Genomic DNA, 19523 nt, shown 5'->3' on the forward strand with positions numbered 1-19523 from the left:
CCTTCCTTTTGGCCTTAATTCGCCCCCAGGGTCTTTACCAGGCTCATGAATACGCTGGCTACCCTGCTCCGAGCGCAGGGCCTCCACATCTACCCATACCTCAATGACTGTCTCGTCAGGGCTACATCTCTGGCAGCGGTTCACCACTCTTCCTGTGCCTTTATGAACACACTGCACGATCTAGGCTTGTCGCTCAATCTCAAGAAGTCGCAGCTGCAGCCCACGCAGACTCTGAAATTCTTGGGCCTCATCTGGGACATGTGCTCCAAGAAGGTATTTCCATCGGAGGACAAGATCTCGGCCATCAAGAGAGCCACCACCCACTTCCTCAGCAGAGAGGTGATCTCGGCATGGTGGTACCAGCATCTCCTGGGTCTCTTGGTGGCAGTCCTATTAGCTTTCCCACACACAAGATTGAGGATGAGGAGGATTCAGCTGCACTTCGCGGCCTCATGGAACAAGGAGCGGGACTCTCAATCCGAGATGATCAACGTTCCTCCATCTCTCCACCCGGACCTAACATGATGGTCCAGGGACTGCAACCTACGGACGGGCAAGCCCTATCGGCTGCCCACCTCGCAGGCCACCATCACCACAGTCTCCTCGCTCAAGGGCTGGGGAGCCACTCTGGACGATCTCTCGGTCAACGGCACCCGGACCCGACAGGAGCAGGAATACCACATCAATTGGTTAGAGCTGAACACTATCTGGCTAGCGCTCAGAGCATTCCTACCACTTCTCAGGGGCAAGGTTGTCCTCATCCAGACAGACAACTCGACCAGCATGTACTACGTCAGCAAGCAGGGAGGCACCAGATCGCCTCCTCTGTGCAGACTGGCAATCATCATGTGGCAGTGGGCCCTGGAAAACGACATCAACCTCACGGCAGTCCACTTCCCGGGGGAATCTAACCTGGAGGCGGACAGGCTCAGCAGGTTTGGAGCTGACAATTACGAGTGGCAGCTAAACAACTACGTTATTCAGGAGATCTTCAACAGGTGGGGTCATCCCCAGGTGGATCGCTTTGCCACCTTGCACAACAAGAAGTGCCCTCCGTTCACCTCCTGGCAGGGACAGGGCCCTGGCTCCCTGGGCAACGCATTTTGCCTCCAGTGGAACGGCATGAGGGCTTATGCCTTTCCGCCCACACTGCTAATTCACAGAGTGATTTGCAAGATCAAGGAGTCTCGCCAACTCAACATCATTCTAATAGCTCCATGGTGGCCAGCCAGGCCATGGTGTTCGGAGCTGCTCAGCCTCTCAGAGATGCCTCTGATTCACCTCCCGACGGGTCCAGCACATCTTCTGGCGCAGCAGGGGGACGGGGTCATCCATCCCGCACCACAGAAACTAGCCCTCACAGCTTAGTATCTAAGCAGGTAACGCTGCAGCACCTCAGCCTCTCCCAGGCTAATCTGGAAATCATACAACGCGCAAGGAGCAAGGCTTCCAGGGCCCAGTATGAAAGTAAATGGACCAGATTCTGCCACTGGGCAGACTACAAGGAAATCAACCCCCTGGAATGTATCTTGGACGACGTGCTCTCCTTCTCGGCGCACCTCGCCCACTCTGGTGTGCAGGTGGACACCTGCCATACATACCTTGCAGCCATTGGAGCTTACAGGAACTCGGAGGAGGGGGCCTTCTCCTCATCCAATCCTATCATCAAGAAACAGTTGATGGGGCTCGTAAGGCTCTACTCGCCCATCAAGAGGCTGCACCCCGTGTGGGACCTCAACATTGTCTTGGGTGCCCTGGCGCACAAACCGTTTGAGCCAGTGGTGTCCGCGGACATCAGGCTGGTCACCATCAAGACAGCCTTACTAGTCGGCCTCACCTCGGCTCGTAGAGTACGCAAAATCCAGGCGCTGGTCACCTCAGAACCGTATACTGCCTTTCACAGGGACAAAATAGTCCTGCGGACACACCCAGCATTGTTGCCCAAGGTGCCATCTTCTTTCCACTTGAATGAGGAAATAGTCCTTCCTATGTTCTTTGTCGATCCAACGGACGAAGCACAGAGAGTGCTGCACTGCCTGGATGTCAGGCATGCCCTGAAATTCTACTTGGACAGGACCAAGGGCTTCCACAAATCGGACGCCCCGTTTGTCACTTTCAGAGGCGCAAGACCAGGCTATCAGGCCTCCAAGGCCTCCATATCTCGCTGGATGGTCTCGGCCATCAAGGAAGCTTATGAGGGCCAGCACAAGCCGCTTCCGGCCAACATGCACGCACACGCAGTCAGGGCCAAGGCAACGGCCATCGCATTCCAGCACCATGTCCCTTGGCAAGTCATATGCAGGGTGGCCACTTGGGCCACTCCCTCAGCTTTCTATAAGCATTACTGTTTGGATGCCAGCTCTAGATCTGATGCGGCTTTTGGACCGGCGGTTCTCAGGAACCTATTTGCTTAAGGAGGATCTCGTCTCCACCCTGGGGCTACATTCAGTTGTAATCGCCCATGCAGTATGGAGCAACGGGGACGGGACGTAAGAGTAATTATAAATTACTCACCATAGTGACTAACGTAATCTTAGTCCCTAGTCCCCTTTCCTCCATAATCCTACCACCCTCCCTCCTAATAATACTGGTGTCATTAGGCACTGTTAAATCTATTGTCGATGCGTCAGTGGGGACTGAGGTGTGGCACCCACACATGCCTCTAAATTTAATGGGGAGGAAGGTTTTTTTCTGGTGAAAAAGGATCCGTCTCTCGTCCTTTGGAAGGGACGCCCATGCCGTATGGAGGAAAGGAGACTAAGGACTAAGAGTATATTAGTCACTATGGGGAGTAACTTATAATTTCTAAAGCAACAGCTCCCTCTAGCGGTGACAACAGGTGAAGCTACTGCATCGGACAAACATACATCTGGCCTTTTATTATATTGTTAAATGAGCTGTTGCAATAGCCCATCAGTGAAGCACTAAGGCCCTTATATACGTCCGTAAGAGGAATGCTTTTTAAGCATGCAGAGGGGATGCTGGCCAGTTCTAGTAAAAACATTCACCAGCAAGTGAAAAGAAGGGCGGTATCAAAGTTGATGCATAGTTTGCTTACTGTTATAGCTGGCATCGAAGAACAGCACATGTTGTCTCTCCAGGTTAAGGGAATTTGCGTTATTCATGCTGTATATTAAGATGCTATATTTGCTCCCAGGTTTTCTCAGGGGATGCAACTTTTGAATATGCTGGGTCAGTGGATGGGGCTGAACCTTATGGCACAATCTTTGACCCAGGTTATGTCATAGCAAGTTACATCACAGGAAGTGACATCACAGGCACCTTCCTGTCTGTGGGTGACACACCAGCTAAGCCTTGTCAAGCAAAACAAAAAAAAATAGTGCAAGGTTTTACTGAATCATAATCAATAGCATTGCTCAGGGAATGCTTACATATCACTCGTTCGTGGCAGGAGCAATTGGTTGGCACCAGTTGGTCCCCTTCTGTAATGGGGCAAATGGAATTAAAAAAACGGATGGCATGGGGTCTGCTTAGAGCAGTGATAGTGGTCAGGATGAATTCAAAGTCTTGCCTCCATCACTTTTGAAATGCAAAGAGGCTTTCCAAATGGTAAAAGTAGCCTTTACCAGCAGTTACATTGCACTGTATTACTTTTGATTTGACTCCACTTTCACTTCCTGAATTACTTTTCTTATAAATCAACTCTTCTTTCTCGTCGAACCAAAAAATGTAAGCCTGCAGAATGTATGTATGAGGGACCTCAGTTTGTTGATGCATCGGTTGCAGTGATATGTGTGCAAGCTGTGATTCACTAGTTTGTATCATGGATCTAGTGACAAGTCGCTTAATTCTTCAGAGGCTGGCTGTTACAGCTAGTAAAATTGAGTTTTTTCCTTTTCTTTTTTTAAGTTTATTTCGGATTTAAAATCATGAGATCCATAAAACTTTACTAAATAGCACAAAACAAATGCAATTTCATCAAATGTACTTAGTACAATACATATTTTCAGTTCATGATTAGCTTAATTGGCACAGTCTTGTAAAAGGACACATTTATAAAAATGTTATGGCATTTGGTTAAAATATATAGTGCTGCTAAGGACATAAAATACCTAGTGGTAATAAGAGAAAAAAGCGATTAGACATGTGTTCTATTTCTAATAGACGTCACAATGCCCCGGTGTCTGCTGTATCGTTAGCCCAAAGCAGTTAGAAAAAGGCCAACTTGCATTGTCGGATGTTTCTAGCTCTGAGTGGAAAACAATAAACATGATCACAATTGTACATACTACGTGCAAACAATAGAACATGACAGGAGCCCTCAGGACTCCATGCAAAACGGGCAACATGTAATTTCTTTGTGGGCAGTTATGTCTAAAATCAAAGGAAAACAATCAAAACATAGTTTTGTAATTTGGCGGCGATCCTTCAAACAGATGCTGTTATTAAGGTACGTGTGGGCCACGCTCTCTAGAAATTGCCAGGTCAGCACAATTAAAATCCGTATTGTATTTTATGTAATTATGTGATGATGTATTTTTTTCTGTAAATTGTGAAAAGTCTCTTGTTGTCTAAACACAAATACAATTTTTTTTTTTAAGTGTCTTTGTAACATCAGGTTTGCTCATGCCCTCCTGTCTGGGAATTGGCATTATTGCCGCAAACACAGCTGCCAGGTGGCGAAGCCCAAGGCGAGCTGTCCCGAGTCGCCCAGGAGAAACAAGTGGGGACCCCAGGTGGCTTTCACATCTCCTGCATAGCGGGAGAGAGGGGAGAAAAACTAAAGCAATGTCTAGAGAGTAGCAAGCCCCAGGTTTGGGCAAGCAGCACCCATGCTAAAATGGGTTTCTTCTCCACCACCTCACCCACAAACTACATTAGATTGAGACCCCTTGCTCATTGCCCCTAGGCTGATTGGGGTGGGCTTTATAAGATTTAATCGGGCTGGCAGACGCCTTACACAGTCAATAACCGGGAACCTAGGCTCATTACAAGTTTGCTGGTCCGATAACAACCTGTTGTTACCGGACCGGCAAACTACGAGGTCTGCGAGTGGGTGCCTTTCTGCCCGCCAGGTCCAACCTGGCGGGCAGAACAGCACCCGCTTACAGACCTTGGCGGATGCACCGGCACCATTCATGAATGATGCCGGTGCATCCGTCCTCCCTATTCCCTTTGAGTACAGTGGGACTCAAATGGGAATGGGGAGTAATATTTACCGGCGCCCAGGAATGGGCAATTACCGGGTCCACCGGGCCTTTAATGCCCCGTTAATTGCCCAATCCCGGGCGCTGTAAAATTCATGACTCCGGTATTTACCAGCACGGCTACCTGCAGGGTCATAATGCCCCGTGTATTCATTTATTTTACTTTTCTGTTAGGAGGCCACCATGGCTCAGATTGATGTTGCCATGAGGGATGACTAAGCTAAGGGGCGATTCAGCATGTCATGTGCATGATACAAACGATATATTTTATATCACTATGGTGGTTATTTGTACAGTATCAAAGTTTGATACTAAAGCATAGTGCTTGAAGCAAATACCAAAATACCATAGTCATTAAATCATGTGCACTTGAGGCTTTTTGTGTAGTACACACATCACAGATTTTGGCAGCTAAAGAAAATGGAAGGCACTTGGGAGAGTGCTTTGTCCAGGATCACATAGTTTAGTCGGACAGGAATACGTAGCTGTGAGCCCAGATTTTCAGGTTGCGCAATTTGCAAAGTTGTGCGCTTCACACTGCACATTTTCCTATTGCATCTTTAGTTGTCCTAATTAAAGGATGGATGTTGGGCATGTTCAGTTTTTTTAGCCCACAACATTATGTAGTTTTGTACAGAATTTTTAGGTATATTTTGTCAGTATAAGACGCAGGACGACATATACCAGAATGCAATCTGACCGGAGCCTAAAAGCCAGAATTCACAGAGAATCTGACAAGGGAAAATGTTAGATGTCTTTAATATGGTATGTGTGGCAAACCATCTGCTGTTGTTCAGTATTTCACATGGCAATGACACTTATTGATATAGATGACTTCATTACAAGTTTGATTCCCACCAGAAAAACTGACCATACTGTAAGTTTCATAGTCAATAACGTTTTATTCGGATACCATACATCCATCAAAGTTCAAACACATCAACATTCTCAATTAATATATTAAAAACTCTAATACAATCAATTGCAAACCCCTACTAAAACAATAAAATCACACAGCTCATATATATACATCATGTGCAAATAAAAGCAAGTGCTAAGATTGAAAGGTCATCTATGTTATAGAGTTCATCAGGCTATCTCTTAATTTGAGTTCCACCCTTAAAAACATAAGAAAAGTCCAAGCAATCACAGGTGAATCAGCCATCAGAAGTGCACAAAGTGCAGGTCTACATTGTCTAAAGGCTATTTTACGCACTAATGGTACCAAGGTCGTTTTTCTGATCCTTGAATATACAGGGCCGAAAAAGACAAAGTGCATAAGATCTTCAACAGGGGCATTACAAAGTATGCAATTTACTTCATGTTCACTAGAGATGCCCAGGCTATGCCATTTCCATGTGACTGCCTGTCTCGGCAAAAGTTAAATCAACCCTTAGAAAGCAAGAACCAGTTAGGTTTAAAATGTGTCCGTAATAGGTTTCGGAGGAATGTATTTGACCTTCTTTACACTATTCTGAGTCTTAGAACTATATATAAATTTGTGGTTAATCTTTTGCTCTTGGAAAAGGTGGCTTTGTTGGGGGCTGGTGGAGCATTTTCGGTGCCCTGAGAAGTTTGGGGTGGTTGTAGCCAGAGGTGTTGAACCATGAAGAAGGAAAGCATAGTTCCAGGTTATCTTGTGAAATTGACTGGTCATGGGTATCAGCTATTTTAGGGCAGGATAAAACCATGGGGAGGATCAGATTTGGAGCACAGGATCATAACATCTATTTAGCTTCATGGAATTCACGAGGACATAATCACCTCTTCAGGGCTGGAAAAGATCAACACCACCTAAAGTCATTTCACATTATTAATCTACAGGATGTGTGGCTGAAGGAGGCAAACCTTATAGATGGATATACAACATTTATGCAACCCGCAATGCAAGACCCACATGGGAGGCCTTTTGGCGGTCTTATCACAGCCATCAAGAATGACATTGAGGCGGATTGTAAAAAATGGGATACCACCCAACCTGGAATCCTAGTAGTAGTGCTGCTCAGAAATTCTGAACATTTCTTTAGAGGCGGGATAATCTTCTCATTATAAATATATATTGGAACCCACAGGCCTCCTTCAATAATGACATGGTTGACTGTATTTCTGAGTTGTTGGCGGAATGATATTGCTGGGATAGTACAGATGAAATAATTGGGGCTCATCGCAAGTCCGGCGGTAAAAATCTGGTTTTACTGTGATGGTGGTGCTACCTGTTCCGCCACTGGGGGCCGCCGGAAAGAAGGTAGTATTATGCCTTGTCGGCTGAGTGCATCCCATATATGCGGAACCGGTGCCACTGCCATCATGGTAACACTGGCGGAGATGGATGTACAGCCACCAAGGTTAGCAGTGCATCCGCCTCAGCCACGTGCATGCCGGACGTAGCGGCACCGGGGAAATGGAGCCGGAAACACTGAAACTGGAAATAACGTGATAGCCGGAACCGGAAAGAGCCTGGCGGCCATTACAAAAATCACAATCCACTGCAATCTCCCTGTGCTGGAAGCCACCCACCCCTTCCGAGTGCCTAAGCTAATCAAAGGACATGACAGCCAGGATACCGCAAATCTACCAGCACAAGCCACACTTTGGTGAGGCTGAGCTCAAAATGCTTGCTGATCTCATTGTGGAGCATGCCGGGGAGCTTTTATCTGCGGACCAGCGCTGCCGCACACAGCTCCAGAGGAAGGGAAGCTGGTAGGAAGTTGCCCGGAAGGTGACTACTGTGGGGGTGACACCACACAGTGTCAAGGACTGTCACAAGCGCTGGGACAACTTGCGCCTGAGGGTGCGCAACCTCCTGACTGCCTGACTGTGGGGGTCCCAAAACAAGGGTGCTTGTAAGTTCACCGGCAGACATGTCACTGGACCGGCACACACATGATGATGCCCCATTACACTGGCTGCCAGGACTGCAGCGCCCAACAGGCCTGTTCCTGGCGGGTGCTGTGGCCCTGGCAGGCTGAGTTGCCATGGAAGCACCGGCACCATGAACAACAGTGCCAGTGCTTCCCTGTCCCCAATCCCATAGAGTCCTATGGGATTCTATGGGAATGGAGATGAACAAAATTTGCGGAGCCTGACTTCTCGGCCCCCGGAATTGTAATAGACTGGAAGCACCGGGTTGTCAGGTGCTGGTAATTGTTTATGGGTCCGGCAGCAACCCGCCGGTAGCACCGGCAGGGTTACAGCCAGACCCGTAATGAGGCCAAGTGTCACTTGCGCACTGCATCACACCCACACCAATCAGGGACATCCATACACACCTGCATGGACACTATGGCTACGGCCTTGACCATGCACCCAGGCTCCCCCCCAATAACCAGCACCTGAGAACACTGATGAACGACTCACAGGGAGCCTCTACTGCCAAGTGAAAAAAACGGAATTCACAGCGCATACACTGTGCATCCTGGCCGAGAATATTGTATGTGTGCCTGCCATGCTGCTCCTGCCACCACAGCACAACACTGGTAGCCCTCATTTGCATGCACACATGGGAACCCACCCACCCAATGGGGAGCGCATGTCCCTTACATGACCCTGCCAGCCCTACCATGAAAACCCCACACGCATTCTGGGTATGCTACCAGGTCACACATAGACTCCAGGCACACACCCCCAAACACCCCTCAAACCCCCCTCATCACATCCCAACTACCTGCACATGAGTAGACTGTACATGGCAGCAGTCCCAGCACAGCTTTATTGCATGTGCCACCTGCACAGTGCCTGCAGCTGAGGCCACACAACACATCCATGAGTTTGTCATACCATGCAGCACTGCATGCCCCCACAGTGTAATGCTGCACGATCACAATGTTGCATGTAACTGTACAATTGTTAGCCAGGCAGGTCACTGACATCATGACTTTCATTGACCCACTGCACATCATCTGACACGGATGACGGCCAACCAGACACATCGAGGGGCACCGGACGTGCAAGGTGGACATCAAAATGCCTGTCAACGTCCTGTGGCAGTACATTCGGCAGTGTGCACATCACAACTGCCACCGTGCACCAGGCAGCCCTGTGACGGATACCCCAGCTGCCCCTGTGCACCAGGCAGCCCCTGTGGAGGACACCCCAGCTGTCAGACTACCTGGCAGTATCCGCTGTGGAACTACCACACACAAGGGGAACGGGATGGGGCGGGCTCCACTCCCACCCCAGCAGCCCAACTACCATGGCACTGACACCAGTGATGGGGATGCAACTGGAGATGCTGGACTTCAGACGGGGGACGACACCGATCACACCCCGAATGTGGGTGAGACATTCAGCCCCATGAGCCTATCAAGCCCAGAGCGCTCACCCTACCCCTCTGTCAGGGAAATCAATGCGCGTCTCAGGTGATATGATATTTATAACGCGCCTATACACAAGTGTTTGGAGGCGTGACGAGGCAAGGGAGGGGAACAAAGGGAGGACGGACAACGATCCTACTAGGCCAGGTGCCATTCAGATTGCGCAAGTGTGTGGGACCGGGACAGGGACAGTGCAGTACATGGGAAAGATGATAACAATAAGTAAGTAAACGGCCAGCATGTGGCAAGTGCAAGGGTAAGTGCGGGCATTTGGTGTCAAGGGCTGGTAGGGGGACTGTAGGGATACAGAAACAGTCCCCAAGTGCGGGGGTAGCCAGGTGGGCAGTGCAGCTGTGTGACGCTGGCGGGTGAAGGACCTCGGCCTGAGATCAGAGGGTGTCCAGGTAGCCAGTGCAGTTCCGGTTAAAGCCAGGAGGTCAGCAGAGGAGAGGAGGAGAAAAAGCAGAAGCAATGAGAAAGGTTTTGAGATGCTTCCGGAACAATAGATGGTTCTCCTCAAGTTTAAGGGAGGCAGGTAGGCTGTTCCAGAGGGAGGCACCAGCCGAAGAAAGAGATCTACCACCAACTTGTTGCTTGGAGAAGCGACTGATCCTGAGAGAGTTGGAGGTGGATGAGCGAAGAGCTTGAGAAGGAAGATATTTAGGAAGAGCGAGTTGAAGGTATTGAGGGCCCAGGCCCTAGAAGGCCTTGTGAACGATGCAGAGGGGTTTGAACTTAATCCTCGCAGCCACTGGGAGCCGGTGCAGAGATTTCAGTCCTGTAAAGATATGATCCCTGGGCTTGAGGCCAAGGACAAGTCTCGCAGTCCTGTTCGGGATAAGTTGTAGAGGGCGGAGAGTAGAAGCAGGCAGATTTAGAAAGAGGCTGTTACAATAGTCCAGCCTAGAGAGGACCAGAGCTCTGGAGACAGTGAGCTTCTGGGGGAAGGAGAGGAAAGGAAGAATACCTCTGAGGAGGTACAGCTGGTAGTGTGACTTCTTAGAGACATCAGAGATGTGAGGAGAGAAGGAGGGTGTGGAGTCGAAGATGACCCCAAGGTTTTTTGCCTTGCAGGTGGGAGCAGGAAGAAGGCCAAGAGAGGCCAGCTAGAGAGCTACAGGGAAGGAGGGAGCGGATGTGCCAATGAGGAGAATCTCAGTCTTACTGGCATTAAGGCAGAGGTCATTGGTGGCACACCACTCCTGGATAGCAGACAGACAGAGATGAGGGAATGAGAGGAGGAGGCCGAGGGTAGCCTGAAAATGAGCTGGGTGTCATCCGCATAGCACTGAAAGTTGGGGCAGAGAGCGGCGATGCGGTGGGCTAGGAGTGACAGGTATGATGATGGAGGAGTTTCAGGACATCCACACTGCCCTGGTGCAGCAGCACCTGGAGGAGTCCCACCTCATGAGGGAAAGCAACCAGGCCATTGGACAGCAAGTCACCCGTGCACTTTGCCGGTCAACTGCGGCCACTGTACATCTGGCCAGGGGGTCTGTGAGGGTAATAGCGTCCTGTCACTATAGCTGAGACAATGGCACTGACACTCCAGGCATGCATGGTACGAATCGCCAGCTACTAAACACTGTTGGCTTCCACCAGCTCCATACCTGCAAGCTCCCAGCCAGGCAGCCCTAGCACGGCACACAAGTCCACACATGCCGCCAAGCCTGGGCGCAAGTAGGGTGTAACCATGTACATGGCAAGGATCACACATGGGCATAGAACACTTGCACCAGCTGTGGCTAGTTAGGGAGCAGGACAGGAGTTGGGGAGGGGGAGGGGGAGGTGACGTTGGGGAGAGGGGATTGATGGTTGGGAGTGATAGTTGGAAGTGATAGCTGGGAGTGATAGTTGGGGAGGTGGGAGGGTAGGTTGGGGGGAATTGATATTTGGGAGTGATAGTGGGGGGTAAGTTGGGTAGTGTGAGGGGGGATTGACAGTTCAGAGTGATAGTTGGAAGTGATAGCTGGGAGTGATAGTTGGGGAGGGGGGTAAGTTGGGGGGAATTGATATTTGGGAGTGATAGTGGGGGGTAAGTTGCGTAGTGTGAGGGGAGATTGATAATTGGGAGTGATAGTTGGGTAGAGGGAGGGAAAGTTGGGAAGGGGGTGTGGGGAGGGAAAGTTGTGGAGGGTATTAATGGTCCACCTGCTGTTAAAAATACTTAATTTACAATACATTTGGTTCTGCATATAAATCACGACTGGACATTTCGTTTCTGCATGGTTTAAAGTGTTTTGTTGAATGTGCTCAAAAATACGTGCCACCAGTTGTGTACCATGTGGTTGTAAGTAGTGTTCAAAAGAAGTAGTAAATCAGTCCATCACGTGCATGATGTCCATCCATGGCCTCCCAGCGGGGTCGCAATGGCATCCCGCCATCGTCGTCATCCCCATCCTCCACTTCAGCAGGTTCCTTGTCTGGGGCGAGTGCAATGTTGTGTCTGATACACATATTGTGCAACATTGCACAGGCCAGGACGATCTTGCCTACCTTTATGTGGCTATACATGAGGGCACTGCCGGATCTGCTGAGGCAGCGGAACCTTGCCTTGAGTACTCAAAATGTCTGTTCTATAGTGCCCCGTTTATGGATATGTGCTCGGTTGTAGGCCTCTTCATGGAAGTCCTGTGGCCGTCTAACGGGTGTCATCAGTATTGTCTTTGGAGCAGGCGGCAGGCCAGTCTGTCAGAGGATGTGCCTGATACCCGCCACTTTCGCTCAGCAAATCTGCACTTGCGTTTCAGAGGGGCTAGGTCGGAGTCATATCAGGTGTTGTGGCTGGCGGTTGGCTTCAAGTGGATTCTCATTACAGGGGCAAGGATGTCAATGGTGTTGGCGATAGAGAGGTGAAGATTAGCAAGGGCAGAGTCAGTGTGGGAGTCTGTGGCAGGAGTGGGAGGGGGAATGAAAGTGGTGGCAAATGCAGCAACTGACACTCGCTTCATCGGTTGAATGGCGGAGAAGGCGGCTGGCAGTGCATGCAGAGGGACCAAAGAGATCAAGGTGAGAGGATAGGAGAGCATGGTCAGACCAGGAGAGAGGTGTAATGAGAGGGTTGGAGATGGTGATGTCTGCTGGGATGAGAGCATCCAAGGTATGTCCGGCTGAGTGCGTCGGACTGGAGGGATGAATGGCGAGTGACAGAAAGTCACAGAGGCTGCAGAAGAGTCCAGTAGCCAAATCAGGAGAGTCACGGTGAATATTGAAGTCTCAGAGGAGGAGAGGTTTGAAGGTGGAGGCAAGAAGAGAAGAGATGAGGTCAGACCACTCGGAGAGGAAGAGGGAGACCGGACCAGGGGTCCTGTAGATGGTGGCAAGAGTCAACAAGAGGGTTGGAGAGACACCCAGCCTGCAGATGAGGCATTTGAAGGAAGAGTAGGTCTGAGTGGGAATGATAGTAGCAGGGACCCATTCAGGGAAGATCAAGGCCACTCCGCCACCAGACCCGTTTAACCTTGGCTTAGTGAGAATCTTGTAGCCCTCAGGGAGGAATGTGTCAAAAGCAGTGACAGAGCTGGCAGTGAACCACGTCTCAGTGAGAGCGAGAACCACCAGGACACTGAACCACCGCTATTCCGGATAGCCCTCCGACACATGATTCACTAGCTGAATGCAGATTGCTGTGTAGGCCCAGTCCAGGCCATGTACAGATGTCGAGCCCCCCCCCCACCCGAGATGGCTAAACTCCTCCGAGGAGAACGATGCAGCAGCAAGACAGCATCAAGAAGGGCCAAGCAGGACGCTGCCAGAGAGAGGAGATCTTGCTGGGGGATCTCTGTAGGGACTGAACCCCACCTATGACCATCAGGGGAGGAAGCAGGAGACAGAGCTCACACCCACAGACAGCCGTTAAGTGCCAGGAACAGGGACCAGAGAGAGGAGATCAGGAGCTGCCGGCGGGGAGAGGAGCATCGCAATTTCTCCAGGGTAACATCCAGCACCACACCAGATCACAAAGCGACTTGGACGGCGGGACCAAAGCCCGAGTAGGTGGCGGGTGCCATCTTGTATTTCGGGCACCCTAACATCTGATGCACTCAGCTTGCTGAAAAAGTAGCCCATTACAATTGCGACTTTGTCCACTCTGTCTTTAGGGTATCCCCTGCACCACCTTATACCCCAGAGGTGCCTGGCTTCCTTAGAGGTTAGATACAGGGCATTGTTATTGCATTCAGGCCCAGAGCACTCACAGAGCCATCCACCGCACTTATGATTTTCACGATACGGGGACATTGTTGGATGACAACAAGTCATTAAGAGCTTGGGTATTATAAGATCTTCAGTAGGAAAGGAAGAACACTGTGTCACATCTGCTGGCGTCACCACCTTCCCCCGACAGACGTCTCCTCCCATGTGATCGTCCCTCATATTACCACCACAGGGTCACATGACAGGAGGGACAAGTCAGGCAATCAGTGATGACTCCATAGGATTCATCACACAGGACAAACAAAAACAAATAACATGTACATGTCTCAAAATACAGAAAGGACACCTGGAAGAAGGCAAGTTTCAACAAATGAAGAGATACTTCCCTAGAACCTAGTGTAGGTCATCTAATACAATTCTCATATTAGTGACAGGTGAAAAACTGCTCATGGTCTTACAACAACTTAAGATCAAAGGAAGGTCGCTCTGGCCCCGACCTATGACAATGCAATTAGTATTGTTTCCTGTGAGCCAGTCTTTAATTTGCGTCCTTCGTAGGAGTCTTAGATCTCGCGTTTCAGGATTGGTTCTCAGGATCCAATTGAATGTTTTGTGAACTAGCAACATTGTATCAGGCATGGGTGTGCTGATCTCTTGGAGCATCATGTCAGGGCTCTGAAATTACTCCTTTGAAACCGCATGGTGAATTGAAACAGTATCGGGTCAAGATTATCACTGCCATTTGAATGAAGCAGACTTTGAATAAAGTAAAGTGCTTGTTTCTCTCTGTCAGGGTCTTGGGTCTTCGGGTTCTGAGTTGGGGTAGAGTCCATACCAGGGGCTTCTATGACTTTTCTGTGCCTTGTGCTTGGGAGAGTGACTACGGGATCTGATCCATACACCACCAGACACATTCTCCCTTGGCTCGGAATGACACTACTTCTCCGTGTGCCACCCCCTTCACCGCCCCCACAGCCGTTCGTGGGCCTTTTTACAGCATAAACACCCAGTTACCAAAGCGAAAAGGCATTCTGATGTTTAATAGATCAGTCCCCAGAGTGGTTACAAATCAGTCCATAGTGCTTGCGGACTGCAACAACAGAGGTGGTGATGGCTTCAATGAATAAGCCCCCATGCAATCCATATTTTCTAATGATAAAGTCTATGATTTTGCTACTTAATCACAACTCTCCTCCTTACCCATTCTTTTGAATTATCGAGAACAAAACCAAGAAGGCCAGCCTGTATCTAGACACAAATGGCATATCCACAGACATGCCTGGGCAGAAGTGGCCAGAAAGAAGGGAAGCAGTGGTCAACAAAAGAGGTGGGCTTTAGTGTAATAAGAAATTCCCCATCAATCCTTCAGTATGAATATGGATAGGCAGTTTCTTCCACAGTCTGGCCCTGCCACCGAGAAGCATCTGTCCTCTCTGGAAAGGTAGAGCGAGTGCGGCTTGACCAGGAAGAAGATTTCTTTACCTAAAACTTCAGGTTGGCTGGTACCAGGTTAAAAGACAGCTGAGATGTAGGGAGCCAACACAAGTTTACTCTTGAAACCCAAGCATAATATTTGAAAGGTTATCCTTTGGCATAAAGGGCGCCAGTGGAGTTCTCGCTGATAGAGGGAGACGGCAGAGAATTTAGGGAGCTGCAAAATGAGTCGCACTGCTGGATTTTGGATCCTTTGTAGTTTTAGTGTAAGGTAGTTCGACATACACACGTATAGTGTGTCGCCATAATCCAGATAAGAATGAATGAGCATGCCAACCACTGCGGCGTGCTCATCCTTGGAAATAAATGGCAGGTACATCCGAGTAACCGAAGACGAAAGAAGCTGGTCTGGAAACTTCACTAACCTGGGCAGGCAAGGCGAGGTCAGATTCCCAGATTATCCCCAGGTTTCTTAGCATTAATGCAAATGACGTGGGAAGACCAAAGGGAATTGGTGTCTGCTCAGTGTCCCTGAGCATGTGTGTTCTAATATTGCGGAGTATAGTGGTGTTCAGTTTGTTACTATGCACTCTCAAATGTAACAGATAATCAAGAAACAGGAGAATTTTGATTTGCCCAGGATAGGAATTATAATCAAATGGAAAGGCTAGGATAAAGTAATGATCTTCTCGTTCCAAAGTCATAAACGTTGCTGCTAGGCTGTATATGACCAAGTTCCTCTCCTCTCCAAACTTTTCGGTTGATTATTGTACATTATAGAGTTGACAGTGTGTTTCTATGCGCTTCCACGGTTTGCTTATAAGGAATTTGGAGTAGACATAGCTAGACTGATGTGCCCAAGAAGGCAGATTTGTGATCTGGTTGGGGAAACTGGGGTTAGAATCCATATCAACTTGTTTCAAACTCTGCAGTTTCACCCTTAGGCAAAATTGCATCTCTTTTAGGCAGTATTTTGGATCCAATCACTTTTTAATGGTGTTCATTTTAGTACTAAGCTTCACTATATTTGACAATTATGGAAATGGAAGCAAAAGGAGATACAGTAATTTGACCAAGATCACAGATTAGTCAAGGGGGGAAGCCAAATTAGAACTCAAATCTTCTGGTTCAAATGTTGCCAACCTATCCAATAGACCTTTTGTTTTCTCTGTTTTCCTGTCCCACCTGCTTTCTTCCCCCCTCTTAAATTCCCCTTTGCTCCCCCTTATTTCCAGTTCCTTATGCCTGGGATCTGTTGGATCATGTGGGCGGAAGGTGGGCCTATGTTTTACCTCTCTGACAAATCTTTGCTCTGTGCAAGGCAGTGCATTGGGTCTTAATAAACTGTGCACTTGAGAAAAAAGTGCCTAAAATGCAAAGGGAGAAGCACCCTTCAGATACCTTAAAATTGTTATCTACCCCACACTTAGTCTCAAGCTAGGAAACAATTAATTGTTTCTATGGCAGCAGATTTTACTGGACGCCACTGCCCATAAGGCATACATATATCCTAAGAAAGTTGTCTTCTTTTACCCATTGGATGTAGAAACATAAACTTCCTAAACGTGGGGGTTAGGGTGGAGAGGAGGAAATGTGTTCCCCCCCAATGTCCGTCAGCCGAAACGTTTTTGACCTGAAACATGTGACACCCCAGGGCATATTTTTGTACTTTTCCATTTTAGTAAGGAATGTTGATCCCACTGCTTATATCGTTGCAGAATCTTGTGTGCTTGTTCGTATATATCTTTGTTCATCTCTACTCATTATTTTCCTGTTCCCTCACAGTCGCATTGAGTGGGTGTGGCTCCACTGGAGTGAGTATTTGAAAGCCCGAGATGAGTTTGCTTTTTGGCTCCATAACATGCGGCTGACCCTGGAGCCAGATGTGGAGCTTCAACTCGGCTTGAAGGAGAAGCAGTGGCAACACAGCCATGCCCAGATCCTGCTCAAAGATGTCCACAACCAGGCTGCCCTGCTGGAGCGGCTACTGGAAGAAGCGGCTGCCCTATACAATCGGATAGGTGACCCCAGCGTAGATGAGGATGTGCAGAGCAAGATGAAAGGCGAATATGAAGGAATCAAGAAAAAGGCACAGGTGAGGACACATCGCTGATTGTGAGTGATCGATAGCAACACACAGAAGCCACTAACTATTAATTAGCATCCAAAGTAGGATGCGTGCTGAAGATTAGAACTGAGGCATTCATATCTGCTCCTCCTACTTCCCACAAGACTCTGGTCTAATTCTCCTTGCATGCGGCAAGTTCACACTTTGGCCAATCCTTGGCTTTTGGAGATCGCTATGATGGCATCTGGTAGAGTATAAACACTATTTACAATTACGTCTGCATGCCCTCTGAACTAAAAACCTCTAATATTGTATGTGTTGTTTAATATTGTTCAGGGGGGGAAAAGGTATGTTAGTTGAGAACCATAAAAGCTCCTTCGAGTGTAAGGATACTCTGGTGAAACATGGCAGACTGCACCATCCAGCTTTTCAACACAGTCACTAAATGACCAGGGTTTCTGTTGGTATTTTCAAGTTGAACATATATTTTGCTTAACATTCTTTACCAGGAAGGGCTTATTTGAAGTGTTCTGATCTTCCCTGTTTTTACATTTTTTTAAATGTGTTTATTTGTAATGTGCTAAAAACCTAAAAGGTCTAGAAGCGCAGAAGAAAAGAAAGGAGAGTCCATACGAAAAGACATCATACCATTGTGACACCAGAGTGACGCAAAGAGAACATGATCATTGCAATGGCAAGGTACCAGTTGGAAGACCAGGAATAAGCCTGAGTTCAGAAGGGAGCTGGTTCTACGATGCTACAGGATACCAACTTAAAATGTCGAATCTTCTAGTTGCGCTGTATCAGACGATGGCAGTGACCTGCCTAGTTTGTAAAAAGTAATGCGATCTTGAGATATTGAGGGTCAAACCAAATACATAGAAACCTAATGTAGTGAATTCTGAGAGAACCGAACTCTTCTTTACCTGCTGGTGCCAGTCCAAGCAGGAGGTGATGCAGCCAGGGGAAATCCCAGCAATTCTTCACATGTACACATTACACACATCACAATTACAATTAGGACTATGGGCCCGATTCAGGGAATGTTTTGCACTGTTCAAAGTGGCTTTGCGCTGCTGAAAAGTGACTTTCACTGTCGACACAAACCATGATTCGTGGAACTGTGCAAACCATGAATCAGAGTTTGTGTCGGCAGTGCAAATTCAGTTTTAAGCAGTGCAAAGTCACTTTGAACCGTGCAAAAGAAAACATGAATCGGGCCCTATATGTGTAAGACACACCACAAGGAATAGTGTGATGTACTTTTTAATTTTACAAATATCCGTGCGATTTACTGGTAGGTTTTCATAATATGTAGTGAAACAAGCATTGGGAATGCCAACAGTTTGGGCTTTTGTGTACGCATAGGAAAGGCACTTGCCAGGCACTGCTTTAGTGGTATTAACTCTCCATTTCTGGTAGCAGGTGCAAAAAGGTGCACATGCCTGGGCATCCTATAGCAGTGCCTGGCAAATGCCTAATATTTATATACAAGCCATAACTGTTGGGTATTCCAATACTTGTTTTTAACAGGACTTTAGCTAAGGACACGCATAGTGCTTATAAATCGAGTGGCTGAAGGCAGACCTGGTTTAGACATGTTTTATGACACCATTAGCGTGTTCAGAGCGCCAATTGAGTCATTAACCCTCGAAAGACTGCTTTGGAAAAACACTAGCGGGCACTACAAGAGCAAAGTTTGATGGTAAGGTTTTATTAAAGGAGCTCAAAAGTAATACTTCAGAGCCTGAGGGTATCAATTCAGTGCAAAAAGAAAATTTGAAGGTGGGAGGATTGAACTGTGACAGGGCCCCATCTCATTTTGTTTCAAGGATTTTCAAAATGGATCTGAATAGTTCGTAAAGTGTCTGAGAATGAAGGTCGCAATCGGAAAGGTATCATCTCTGCAAATTGAGCAACACACACCTCTGTTGCAAGGTCTATCGAGACCTGGAGCGATGGCCGTTGCTTCCACTCTCAACCGGAGAGTTCTAGAAACCATCAAGAAGAAGGTCCTCCCGAGAACGTGAACGTACGCTATTGGTTGTTCTGACAGGCTCGGCTGCCATTTCATAGCTCTCTTGGCACTCTGGCAGATATAAAAGGGACATTTGCTTTTGCGCTCTTGAATCATATAGAATGCGACCAGAGGTTGTCTTATCACCACGTACTTTGTTTAAAAACTCAGTAAAAAGACGTGTAAAAAAGTATACCTGTATTGATCAAAATAGACAGACGCAGATAAAGACCTGCTGGGATGAGCTGTAGTCGTGGAGGAGTATGTAGGATGCCAGTACCACTAAATCAACAGAGCAATAAGAAACTCGAAACACATTTTGAAAAGAAATAGAGATTGAAAGAATTTACCTTTGTTAGAAACAAAAT

The 19523-nt window shown here is 48.0% G+C and overlaps 1 protein-coding gene across 7 annotated transcripts in view; it reads left to right on the top strand.

Moving 5' to 3' along the window:
* SYNE3 (spectrin repeat containing nuclear envelope family member 3) overlaps positions 1-19523 on the top strand; it is a 982841-nt gene that overhangs the window by 518397 nt on the left and 444921 nt on the right. For all 7 annotated transcript variants that reach the window (XM_069637674.1, XM_069637672.1, XM_069637675.1 and 4 more), the window contains one exon: positions 16856-17165. In XM_069637674.1, the coding sequence (XP_069493775.1) occupies positions 16856-17165 (310 nt within the window). The remainder of the gene's footprint in view (positions 1-16855; positions 17166-19523) is intronic.

This window comes from Ambystoma mexicanum, chromosome 14, assembly GCF_040938575.1.
Source record: "Ambystoma mexicanum isolate Mex_15411 chromosome 14, UKY_AmexF1_1, whole genome shotgun sequence".
In the NCBI taxonomy this organism is placed as follows: Eukaryota; Metazoa; Chordata; class Amphibia; order Caudata; family Ambystomatidae; genus Ambystoma; species Ambystoma mexicanum.